Source organism: Anneissia japonica, unplaced genomic scaffold, assembly GCF_011630105.1.
Source record: "Anneissia japonica isolate Jap-2015-1 unplaced genomic scaffold, ASM1163010v1 scaffold288005_len623695_cov211, whole genome shotgun sequence".
In the NCBI taxonomy this organism is placed as follows: Eukaryota; Metazoa; Echinodermata; class Crinoidea; order Comatulida; family Comatulidae; genus Anneissia; species Anneissia japonica.
In genome coordinates this window covers 252,127-266,038 of record NW_022701263.1, presented here as the reverse complement: position 1 = coordinate 266,038, position 13,912 = coordinate 252,127, and the positions used below count along the sequence as shown (strand labels likewise).

At 32.1% G+C, this 13,912-nt stretch overlaps 1 protein-coding gene across 1 annotated transcript in view; it reads left to right on the top strand.

The window, feature by feature from the left end:
• Nucleotides 1–126: 126 nt before the first annotated feature.
• LOC117103508 (protogenin-like) overlaps nucleotides 127–13,912 on the top strand; it is a 60,233-nt gene continuing 46,447 nt past the window's right edge. Inside the window, exons 1-3 of the mRNA XM_033244063.1 lie at nucleotides 127–383; nucleotides 1,633–1,956; nucleotides 12,245–12,410. Of these exons, the coding sequence (XP_033099954.1) occupies nucleotides 323–383; nucleotides 1,633–1,956; nucleotides 12,245–12,410 (551 nt within the window). The 5' untranslated portion in view covers nucleotides 127–322. The remainder of the gene's footprint in view (nucleotides 384–1,632; nucleotides 1,957–12,244; nucleotides 12,411–13,912) is intronic.

Below are 13,912 nucleotides of genomic sequence, written 5' to 3'. Positions count from 1 at the left end.
TTTAAGATCCAGCTGTAGGGGGCGTCCCATTTTTCGTATTCCCACCATGCATTTCGGTGGAACACAGCGGAACACTTTTTTTGTGTGGAGAACTCTATCTTGTATTTCTAGTATCTTTGACGTAAATCAATCGCAGATGGCCGGGGGTGGATCCACTGTTTTAAGTGCCATTTTAGAGGTCAGTGTCGTGTGGTCTGAGAGGCCTTGAACTGACGTTTTCAGAGAGAACGCTAACAAATTTGATTATGAACCCAACTGGACACCGTCATTACAGTATTGGCCATTGTGCTTCAAGTTGGTGTTGGATGATGACCGTTTGCTCATGGCGTCTGTGGACGCATTTTGGACGTTTTTGACCTTCGTCATATTCGCTATTCTCTCAGGTGAGCCATTTGTCTTTTGTAATCGTGGTAGGCCTAGGCTGATTGACCCATCTATTTTTTTTTTCTCCTCATGACTTGAGGGTTTCAGAGGAATTTTTGTACAAACCGTTGGCAATCAGAACCTGGGCCCAGGCCTAGCCTAGGCTCTACCTAGGATATTTCTCGGCCTACCTAGTTGTTTTCCTGGAGAAAAAAAGGGCCGAATTTTCGTTGGCCGAGACTATTTTAATACTTAAAAGTTAGTAAAACAATCTGATTTTGCCTGGTTATTTTAGTTTAGGCTAGGGCCTAGGCCTAGACCTATAATACCAACTCAGAACTGCCAGCATAAATACCAATCAATAACAAATAATATGTAACAACGAACTGTAAATTCTGTGGCCAGTCATATAGAATGGGATGTATTATATAAGCCTAGCCTAGGCTATGCCTAATGTGACGTTTTAAACGCATGAGGGTAATTTCCGATCACAGTCATTACAGTTATTTCGAAGTATTTAGCCACAACACAATGCAATAAATGGAATAGATAGACAGTAGGCCCTCTAGGTGCATGGATGGGCCTACCTAGGCCTAGCTAGTCCCAGTCTCAGAGAGAATGTTCACAACTTATTTCTTTGGTCTTTGTAATCTCAATTTATTTGTCTTTTTGAAATGTTTAGTATGACGATCATAACTCCATGTGATGTGAAACAATCTTGAACTTTCAAATTATAGTGTGTATGTTGCCATATTTTGAATGTCAGAATAGGCCAAATATTTAATTGGCCTATTTCACTGAAACTAGTAAAGGAAGTTAGGGATGTTTTATTAACTGGCATTAGTAATTCAGTTTAGGAAATGTTTTTCTTCTTAAAAAAAAATCAAATCATGGCATATTTTTAATTTATTGATTCTACTTTACTGTTGTTATCCAGGTACAATTATATTTGCATATTATTATTTATTAACATTAACAGTATATTTTTCTTCAAATTTTTAAATAGGCTTTACCCAACATATTTTTTGTATAATTTCATTTTTTTAAATTTCTGCTTTTTTTGTTTTGTATTTTGAGTAGACCCTGGCTATGGTAGGCCCGTTTTATGGTTAATATTTATCTACTGTGACTTAATACTGTAATAACTAATATCCAGTATGTTTTTTTTTTCATCAGTATTTTTATGATCCATCCTGTTTCTCAATATTTAATTGTGATATGATAATTAAAAATAATATTAAATACTGATTTTTTTTCTTCTTTTTTAAGGAATTACTCATTCTCAGGAATTAGGCTTTATTCAGGATCCCCAAGATGTAATAATTTCAAAAGGACTTCCTTTTCTCTGGGATTGTATCCCCCACCCTGACTCTAGTGGGGGTCATAGAGAAGTTACGTGGAAGAAAAATGGACAAACAATGATGTTAGACAGTCGGCACAAAATTTTGAGTAATGGGTCTTTATACTTTTCCTCTGTGCGAGGGAAAAAGACTGGATATACAGACGAAGGTCTTTATCAGTGCTGTGTAAATAAAAATGTCAGTGGAATTATTGGGACAGAATGTAGTAAGAAAGCAGCATTAGAAATTGCTGGTAAGTTTTTCATCTCATTTACACTTTTGTCTCAGATTCTTAAAATTAGCTTTTAAGTTTAAAGCATAAGTTAACAGCATACTGTTGACAAGAATTTAATTTTAATCTGGTTTTTGGAAAAACAAATTATTATTCTAATCAGACTAGTAGGTTACAGAATAGTTAATCAATTAGAAACTTTACATTTTATTGAATACTAGTTGAATCTTAGATTGTACAAACAGTGACTTTTGTTAATGATAATATTGAAATTATTTATTTCTTGCTAATTTCCTGTATTGTTTCATTTCAACAACATTTATTTCTTTTATCTTTTCTTAGAAATTTAAACAGTAGAAAATAATTAAATTTAGCAATAATATTGGAATAACTGTACTGTATAAGTAATACCGATTTAACATGTTAAAAATGATAGAAGCAACAGTAAATTCAGTTGAAAAAGATCAATTGAAACATGTGTCGGGCTAGCCAAATAATATAAACAATGACGATAGTAAATTTCAAACAATTAGTATCTTATCCAATTATTAGTTTTTATTATGCTACTAATTTATAATTTTAGTATACATAAAACATGAATTATGGTATGTTCTTTGTTTACTTTTTCTTAAAGTATAATCATCAATGTATTATTTTTAACATTGAATGCAATCTTACTGAAAATAACTCACATTATTTGCAAAAGACTGGAGATCAAGTTTTTTTTTAGGTGGAGGGGGTGGATGCGTCTATACATACGCCACTGTTAATGTTATCAACTTTTAGAAAATGAGATCAAAAATTTAAAAAAATCAATATTTCAAACATTCTTTAAAAGATGTATAGTACTGTATTGTTCCTTGAAAATGACAAAAAAATCATAAAAAGTATTTCTGAAATTAACTTGCTCATTTTGCAGTAAATTATTTACTTTAAATAAAAAATATATACCATGATTTTTAAATTTGATAATTATAGTAAAAATAATAAAATACTTCCAGATACTGGAAGTGTTTATAATAATAATAATAATAATAATAATAATAATAATAATAATAATAATAATAATTTATAATAATAATAATAATAATAATAATAATAATAATAATAATAATAAAATAATAATTCTGGATTTATATAGCGCCTCACGTTGTCACAACCTTGAGGCACTTAGCAACAACAAAGAAGAAAATAAACCAAAAACAAATATACAAATGTTCTATTATTTTTTGCTGTAAAATGATGGGTAAATATTTTTTAATACACTAATTTCTATGTTTTTATAGTTTGATGAAGATTCATCTATCCAGGATATTATATAATATTGTATAGGGTATTGCTAATCATAAAATTTAGTGGAAATTGCCTTTTTTTTATATCCATGTTGCTCGTTCCCATTCTTATCCTTATAAAATTTACTGGTACTGGTACAAATAGCCATCTTTTCAAAGACATTTGGCAGACATTGACTTAAGGTTGTCATTAGAAGGATACTGCTTTTAAAACTAAATAAATTGAAGCGAACCAACAGCAACATTGTCATTATCATAAAGGAGAACTGTATAATGCAGTAAATTAATATGAAATGGGTTAAAATCAATGCAGTTAAAAATGAGGTGGTTGTTACTTGAGTTTTCTTTTGAAGGCATCCCTAATAAAGTTTCCTTTATCTAAGTGGCTTTTCTTCACAACTCTGTCGTGTCAAGAATAGATGGAATTTTCTGCCTCTTCTTTTCAGTGGTGTATCATGGAACGTGCGAATTTTGGTCGGATCATCGTTTTCTTTTCGTATCACATGACCAATCCAGTTATGTTGTTGTGTGTACACATACTGTATTCGTCTAGTGATTGTGTGCGTGTGATTTTGTATAGCTGTTCATTGGAAATTTACATTTTGCCTCTCTTTGGTATACAGTAGCAAACATTTTCTTTTAAATTTAACCAATAAAAAACTATCTAAAAAGACCAAAAATTGCTTATTCTACAGTACAGTATTATTAAGCAGACAATTAAATTTTTGAGTGTTTTGTTAGGTGTTTCCAATTATAATCACATGCAAATAAGTTGGCTATCCACATTTTATTGTATATTTTTTTTCCAATCTACCAAACAACAAAACACTTTATAGGTTGCTATTCATTCATTTTCCAATATTTTGTATTGTACATGCACCCAAGGTTGATCAAGTCACAGAAAAATAAAATAGAATGCAATAAATTGGACCTAAGCTAGGAAAGTCAGATTTAAGACTAAAACATTGCTAGTATTTTACTTCTCATACCGTAATTGTTTATTTGATCAGATGATACTTTTGTTGTTGTTTTTAACTAATAATATAGGCCATAAGCTCATCTCATATAGTATCATGATTTTTGGCTGGTAAAATATAGCCATTTGAATAAAACACATGGTTTCAAATTGAATTATCATGATATTTCCATACATTAAACAGTACTGCTGTACTAAATCGTTTTTTTCTACTGGCTAAGAAAATTCATTTCTTGAAATGGTTCTTTGAAAGAACAGATAAACGGGAGAAACCAATTCTTTTGTTATTGTGCTGAAGATCTGTTTGTTTGGAGAATGAATTCTGTGTCCAGAGGCAAAGAACAATTTAACTTGGGTATAATATTCTAGTAACTGTATTGGAAGTATGATTGCTATCAGTTTCTATGTTGATTTTACAACAGAAGCACTTCCACAGTTTTTTGGGCTTTTGTGGAAAAATAAGTTTTTCCAAAGAAAAAAAATTGCCAACCATAGAATTTTAACAATTTGATTAAGTCAGCTCATGGGCAAACAAACAACGTAAACAAACATTTTTTGGTTGTTTTCTTTTTTTAATGAATAAAAAATATAAGATTTATTGCCAGGTAATACATTAATATGCTGTATAACTGGATGGTCATTATTTTTTTTGTATGCTTTTAATCGTAGCTTCCTCTCTTGAGTGCACTGTTGATGCAAATCAAAAGAAATTACTGGACAATACAGGACAGATGGTCAGCTAATATAACAATGACCATACAATGACTCACAAAGTCTTATCCCATTTTTGGTTTAATGCATACAAATTAGCTGATGACCGATTATAATATCTAAGAATATATGTTGTACTATTGTAGCAGTAAATTGTGTGGTACTGTACATGTATAACGATTTTGTTGTAATGGTTTTTCTTAATTGTAAATCATGGTAGTAAAACAATCAATGAGTGATGGCTTAAATATAAAAGCAAATATTTTATTTTATGTGTACATTTACAGTACAATTGTGAATCTGATATTCATTGTACTAGCATATATTATGTAATTTGTCTCAGAAACAATAAAACGTGATAGGTACTTAGGCAAAGCAATAGAAAACCCAGACAGTAAACCAAATCCAAGCTTTTAAGCATGTTGATACCTAAACAAAGAAAGACTGAACAATCAGATGCATTAATTAAATACAATTTTCTTTTTTGTTTTGAACTTATTTGTTTGATAAGGAATTATATTCTGCTTTGCATGTCTTTGGATTGATAGTAGCGTGCTATTATTAAAAGTTGGCCCTGAGTCAGGGGTCATTATTTACACTTTATGATACTGTAGGTATTGCTGACAAATCACAGTAATCAAGTGCCATATGGATCGTGGTTCATTGAGACTAGTCTTTTTTCCAATATTATAATACTAAATACTATATTTCCCAAAACAAATATAGCCAAATTATCATACAATTCCCATAGTATACAGTAGTAATAGTATTCTGCTTTTTTGGTAGTTGAAAATGACACACACACAAGTTAGGCCTACAGCATTATTTATAATAATTTTGCTTTGAATGTCATCCTGATGGCTCTTTCAAGTGGTACAAGTGTTTACATTAGCGTTTATATCATTGTTGACTATTGCAACTCATTGCTGATTTGTTTTTACCTTTGACCTTTGATATCAAGGACAATTTAGTACTGATTAAGCAGGTTCTGATTTGTTATTTGTTGTCCTTGGCACATTCCACAATAATATGCAATCCCAAGTTCAGTTCTTAGGAAGTCTGCCCTTCCATATTAAACATACTGTAATTTATGTACTGATTAGACACTTAAAATAATACTTAAAAACTTTGGGAAGGAAATTATGATACTTGTTTAATTTAGTAAATAATATAAATAATGTGAGAAAATTCAAAGTAACATCAATAAATGAATGAATTTTACTATTATGAAGATAATGAATGTATTACGATACGATAAAACTGTATTGTCACAACGGTATAAATACAGCTATGATATGAATCCTTAATAAATACAGTCATATTAGTACAAGATGCTAAAACTTGTTATAACAGTGATTCAAAACCTAATATGACAAGCATTACTGAGTTATGACGAAAAGGCAAGATACTGTTCATTATTATGGCTTATGTATTAAACTGCATATTAATCAGAGTACAGTACAGTATGTGAATATATTTTAATTAAAAAAGATAAATATTCATACATTACGTAAAAGCTATAATTTATTATGTCCAAATGAAAAATATCATAAATCGATTTGGAACTACTGTAGTATAACAATTAATTAGTTAATTGACATCAATTAATATACACAAACTAGGTCAATAACAGAACAATGTTTTTGTCCTTCAAACAATGTTCAGCAAGCATGTACGGTCTGTGCATTTTTGTGTTAACTTGTGAATATTGATGGGTACTCTATTAAATGTGCTTGGATTGTTCAGTACTGTACAGTACAAACAAGGTAATTGATCATAAACTCAGCAACAGTACAAGGGACCACAAGGGTAGTGACCTTACTGTGTTACCAAACAACTTAAGATTCACATTAAGCACTAATACTTAATCCATGAGATTAGTCAAGTGGATTTGTTTTTTAACAAGAAATGGTGAATATACGATATGAAATAGATAACCTATGATCCTCATCTATATGAATATTGGCCAACACTGTTACAGGATAAAATCTATTTTTATAATATTAACTACTGTACCATTTCTAGTAAGAACATCTTTCATTTAATTGTTATCAGCAGTAATAACACCCTGATATTTAACAACTGAAGAAAACAATTCCTATAGCATAGGATTTCAGTACAGTACTTAGTGTAGCTGCCTGATAAATTATAATCATGCTTCTGTTTTCTCAATGATTAAAATGTATCCTGTTTATATAGTACTGGTATAATTTTATTATTTATTCATAATGCTTATGAATAGGAAAAGGTACTTTAGATAGCTGGATTATTGGATTGGATTATTATGTTTTTTTTTTGGTTATCAATAAATAGATTCATATATTATTACAAACTCGCTTTCATATTAAAACAATATTATTCACAATACTAAAGGTTAAAATTAACATACTGTACTGCAGTTGATACCTATCTCTGATAAAAGCCCAAATGTCTGCATATTCTAACTACACAAAATTATCATTATCAGTTTACCTTTATCTTTGAAATTGAATGTCATGCAATCTAAAATAAAGCAACTCTATTCGCTAATCATTCACTGGATTGGTTGAAGCCTGGGTTCACTAAAATAATTTAACAAGAAGATGTTAAACAGGAGGTGCAAGTCACTTTGCTGCCCAGGGAGGGGGGTCTCTGGTCAAGGGACTGACCCGTAGTATTGCAAAAAATGAGCATTTAGACAACAACAATATTAGGAAAGTCTGTAATCACAGCAAAACTTTTGGTGAATTGGGAAATAATATTGTCTATTCTGCTGATGATCTCAAGAGTGCCGGTCAAGTTGAAGGGTCTGTGTCGAATTGGTGGCCCAATATCCACCTTTTATTAGAGCATCATCGGTGAACTAAAGTAATTAGTTTCCATGGATGGATCAATCTTTTCAATATGAGTTAAAGTATTAAACACTAAATTTTTCCTGGTTTTATTGTTTTATTGGAATTTTAGTGAATGGAAGCTTGGGCAGGTATGAAATCATCATAATTATTGTTAAATCAATTTGTTAGCACTGTGAACAAGCTCCCTTAATTCTTGCCATGCTGCTGTAGTAGTAGCTGCTGGTTTAGTATTTATTGTGTTCTTGCAGACAGATCATAATTACCTTTAAAGTTAGATTTACTGTATACAACTGTCCAACCAAGGTGTCCTGAAAGAACAGTTAATCCTGCCTTTAACCAGATCTGAACAGTGGCTTTGTAGTTAGTAATCCAAATTGTAATTGATAATTGAACTACCAGGCTGTATAATAATAATAATAATAATAATAATAATAATATTTGGTTGCTATTTTAACAGCGGCACACATCACATCAATGGTGCATCCATAATAAAACCATAACAATCAAAATCATTACAAAATCAACAAAATCAAAACAACACAAAAAAAGGGAATGATTAGGGATAATTGGGAACGATAGTCTTCTCTTTCAACACTCTCAATACCAATTCGAGACCACCTTTAGGGCCTGAAAATGTGGGTGGTTTTTTTTGGGGGGGGGGTTCAGTCTCAAATTTGATGGTTAATTTCTTTGTTCAAAGATTGAATATTGTGGCGTTTTAATAGTAAATTATTTCCAGTGTTTCATTCAGTTGACAAGGCATAGTAGCTTACTAGGAAAACAACAATATTCAACTTGATGGAGCACTGTGCAAACACTCATGATGGATCATATAATGTGTGTCAAGAAATATGGATAGTTGACAGTGACTATTTAAACCCTGCCCTTTATCCTAGATTCTAATATGGTATAAATTTAAGGCCTCAATTTATGAACATTTCTAGCTCAATATGTGCTTGTAATCTGGTCAATATGATAATTAAAAAAATTTTACACCAAGTTAAATTATATTTAATTTAATCAACTAAACATTGTAATTTGGAAATGTTTTAATGAATTGTTATAATGAAAACACACAATGTGGGATTCTTTTGCTTGCTTTGTTTTTTTGGAGCGCATAGAGTAATAGTATGCACTATATAAAAGTGGAAGACCATGTACCATTATCTTTAGTTGGCTATATTTTACATTGTGTTAGTGCTTCATTTTAGCCTGAAGTACCATAAACTTCATATTTTCAATATTATACCTGAAATATTTTGTGAGTAGTAACACTATTGGTTGATGTGTATTGATAACTTTGTCTTAATGTAATGTATATGGCGCTCTGGTCTCTTTTGAAAGGGTGCCAAATAAATGATTATTATTATTATTATTATTGTGGTTGTTATTATTAATTATTATTATTACTTATTATTATTATTATTATTATTGTTATTATTATTATTATTGTTAAACCACTTACGAAATAACTACTGATACTAGAATGATCAAATCTAATTATTGTAGAAATTTTCAGTGAATTGTAGCAAATTTACCTATCATTATTGTTTCATTATGCTGTATTATGCCTATGTTTAACTTGAGTTCCAATTGAAGTTTATTGCATTAATTATCATTAATATTATAATATTCTAGGAATGCATTCCAATGATCCCTGTTTTAAATATTATAAAACGTTGTGACGTTAGTTAGCTTGGGTCAGTTTGCTGTTGGATCAGAGCCAATTTTTCAGCTGTCATTCTTCTCTATAACCAATAAAAATATTTGATACTTTGCTCTTACCTGGAAAAAAATTCCCTCCACTGTTCTCAAGGAATGAGACAAATCCTCTGCACTGGATTAAAATTCCATTGGCCGTCAGAATAATCAGTCATATAGGTCAGTTTTAAATTGATTACACTTTTTTTTTTTATAAGAAGACATTTTATAAGAACACTGTGGCTGAAATTACTTTAAAAATTTAGAACAAAATAAGAACAAATTGAGGCTGAGGTACTGTAAAATGTCAATTGATATTTTTATTAAAAAGAACTAGAAAAACCAAAAAATGATATCTGTACCTTATGTGCAGGAGGTGATGTAATACTCTCTAGGCCCTATAATACAGTATAGTAGGTGTATTTATCTGCCATTTTTCTGGGGCCTTTTTTAGGGCCTTATTTAGGGGCCATTTTTTGCAGAGGCCTGTACAATAATAGTTTTCTATGTTTGAAAAGTATGTAAAATAATCAGAACAAAATAAGAACATTTTGAGCCTTAAATCGTCCAAAAAATAAGAAAATTGAGCCTGGGCAAAATTTTACAGTGTTTGGTACTTCTAACACATCACCATGGAAAAAAATGAAAAAAAAATTGATTAATTTCCCTTCCAGAGATGCAGAATATAGGCTCTATAGTATTGTTGATGTTTATGTTGTGTGAATTCTAGCACATACAAATGTATTGTGCATTATTAACTTCATATTGAGAGTTTATTAATTGATTTTAATCAGTGATGACTAGGTGTTGTTCATGTTAATTCTTCCATAGCTTTGTTGTGTCACCTTTTGAATGTCCAAGCCTTCAGAATGTAAGCTGCTTTTTTACCTAGTGTGAACCTTTTGCAAACCACTAAATACAGGACCATGGCAACTTGCCAATCTACCACTTAGCTGCCTTTATTACAATATGCAAATAAGGGCCTTGGCATTTTGGCTTTACTCCATTGGTGTGGCTGTTATTGACCCCATTGCCCAAGGTGGCCGATAGTGCAAGCTGTTCTACTATTTACTATTACCCCCTCAGGTCAGTTTTTATTACATAAAGGACAGGCATACATGATAACTGGTCAGTATGGAATTTCCGTTACAATTTAAATTTCAACATCTGACATCCTACAAAACACCGAAGCTATAGTATTAAGAAAATATTTGAAAAACGTTAGTCATGTGAACATTTATTCATTCTATATTATTAAAATTTCATCATCTATATTATAGATGGAAAATGATCATAATTTTGTACTGTATATTTTTTAAACTATAATTTTGTATGGAAAAGTAGTTTGTGACCTAATTTTATAATAATGAGGCCAAGTACACTTGTACTTGATGCTTAATACTAGAGTGCAATATTAAGTAAACATAGTTATTTTTCTATATTTTAGATTTAACAATACAGTACTGTATAGTAATCTCCAAAGATTGTATCAGTAAAATTATCCCTATGGTGGCCTCTGGTCAGATAAATATTCTAAAGGGTCATGACCAATATGGCCAGATGACCTGATTGATGGCCTTCAAAAGGATTTACTAAACCATTAAAATACAGTACTGTTTTATCCATCTTTCAGTTGTTTGAGGAAGATAAATATTCTTGATTGGAAAGGGAATGTCATAGAATCTTTATGAAAAGTTTTTTAGGTTTTTGGTAATAAATTATTACTTTACTGAAGTAATGTACCATAGTTTGAATACTATTTCAAAATGCTGTTTGTCTTAGAAACCATAGGGAATATACCTTCATGGTGTAGCCTTCAATGTATTCCTAGGGGTGAATCCATCAGGATGGGCTGGGAAGTATAATTTTTGAGGGACCCTCTGATATATCACCACAAGGGATCTCTGCATTACAAGCATTGGTGCCACCCTGATGGAAATTACCTGAACCCTAAAGGTCTGTTTATTCTTGCAGCAATAACGATAATTTTGTTATCGTATACACGATAATTTATCGAATCGTCCCATTGTAAAATCTTCTCTTATTTCTTTTATTTTCTATATGAACAATTGCTTTTTAGCTTTTTATCGTTATCGTTATCGTTGCAAGTATAAACAGGCCTTAAGGTGTTTGCAAGCTTAGGAATGAATTACCGTAATATACAGTGGTTGTAATACCTGTACTGTAACTAATTGTGGTACCATTCAAATTATCACTAGTTTACCTTAATATTAATTATAACTAATTGTGGTACCCTAGTGATAATATCCTCTGTTGAAGCTCATATAAATTGCTGACCAAGTCCTGTCCCATGGCCTCGTGCGTTTTTGGATGCTAGCTTTTCTTTTTCTATCCCAGGCTTAGTAGTCTATTTCAATGGATGTACAGATCGGAGAGACTTGGCACTCTATAACTTGGACCAACTTTAGAGGATGGGTGACCTGGTACTGTCAATGTACTCGACCACCGTTAATGGTTTAAATTAGAATAAAAATGAAATTTTATTTTTGACCAGGTAGTGCACCCGCTGCCATGAAAAATATGCAAATAAAAAATAATATTGTTGCAGACCAAATTACATCCCCAGGTATTACAGTACAGATACTTCCCGGGTCTATGGGAACACGAATATCTGTACATCCCAGGCATAGTCCAGGCCAAGTTGCTGCTATGGCCCCTGTCTAGGGGCCCCCAGATTACAATTGACAAAGTGCATAACAAATGTTCCTGAGAAAATTTGAGAACATTTTGTTAGGAGATCTTTGATCTAAGTTTGGTGTTCTTTCTTTCTCCAGCTAAACCAATTATCACAGCCCAACCTGAGCATGTTCTCACCAGACCGGGTGGTGTTGCAAGGTTCTACTGTGGCATCAATGCTGCACCTCCAGCCACAGTATTCTGGCATCATGGAAAAACAACTATTGGAGATGATGAAGGTAGTGGAGATGGAGTTGATTCTAAGTAAGTATTGTTAGTTTTATTTGAGATGAACCCCAGGATAAAAAGAAATGTTCTCCCGGGAAAAGGGTTTTAAAAAAAGTGAGCATATTATTAGCATTCATACAGTATTGAATTGCATTAGACCACTACACATGGAATTCCACCGATGCTAGTAGTGGTGTTATCACCTTTTCAGTAGCAAACAATTCTTCATTCCTATGTGCTTTAAAGCTTGCTATGTGCATGAACTTCCGTAAACAAAAAGGAAAAGATTGTTAATTGGTATATTTGCTGTCATTACCAAGTCCAAAGGTCTTAATGAGATTAACTCTGTCCTAGTTTACATCTGTAACTATCTCTTCTACCCCCAGTAATAGTACCAATAATATGTTAGACAATTCAGTAAGACCAGTGAAATAAATTTGATGTTCTATTAATTCTTAATTTGTTGATAGATAAACCAACAGCAATTTTTTCGCTTTTTTTCTCAAACGGATAAAATTTAGTAGGTATATCTACCCAATGACTTATTTACAACTGTACATACAATATAGGCTTTAGTCTTAACAAATCCGTTGTGTAGTTTAAAAGACATAGGCATAAGGTGCGATCTACAAATTATCCCCAACGACAGAAACGGGTTTAGAAAAATTGTGTATTACAAATGCGTCTGGGAAAGCGATCATCTAATTATCGTGCCTCATGAATATTAATAAGCTAAGCCAATATTTCGGAGACGTGTCCGAACAGTTTTGTGCCGTTTAATGTGTTTGCCATTGTTCCTATTGTTTTCGATGACAAACACGTCTGTGTCGTTGGACCAGGCCCAGGTTGAACTACTGTAATGTTTTCGTACGTACAATTTAAAATACTGAACAAGTTTTACTTTGAAATGAAACAAGTATACTGTATAAAGATTAAACACTGTATAGTCCTAAATAATAGGCCCAGTGTTTGCAGGCCCTAAGTTAAGAGGTAAATGACGAGGACAGCACATTGTTGCCGTTTGGTCCGTCCGTCGGACAGACCTACAGTATCTTCACAAGTAGCCTACCTGAGGAGCTGATGACGAATTATCTCTACACTCATCAACTCCTTGCACACATACATCACATGGGAACACAATTAGACGCCAGCATTTGCCAAACATTTATTAAACCATAGAGAAATTATAACATCTATTTTCTCTATGATTAATTAAATCTTGGCATAATATATATTCAGCATCTAAACCTAGGTAACTACTGTCCAGTTACATTGGGTACCTCGTGTGTGGATGTGATCAGTGCAGAGTATGCAAGATAACACGTGAAAAAATTCGCTTTGTGCGCCACTCCGGACAAAAGTAGGTCAGTTCAGATGCTATCAGTAGGATGACTGGATGCCAGTTTAAGAGTTATCGACGCATGCGCGTTTGCCGATTTCTGCTTATCTTGTTGTCAAGTAGGTTACGTAACGGTGAGATAATTACGATCGCGGCGAGGAGGTCTGTACCTTTGATCTTCGCTCGATGTTACTCCTTC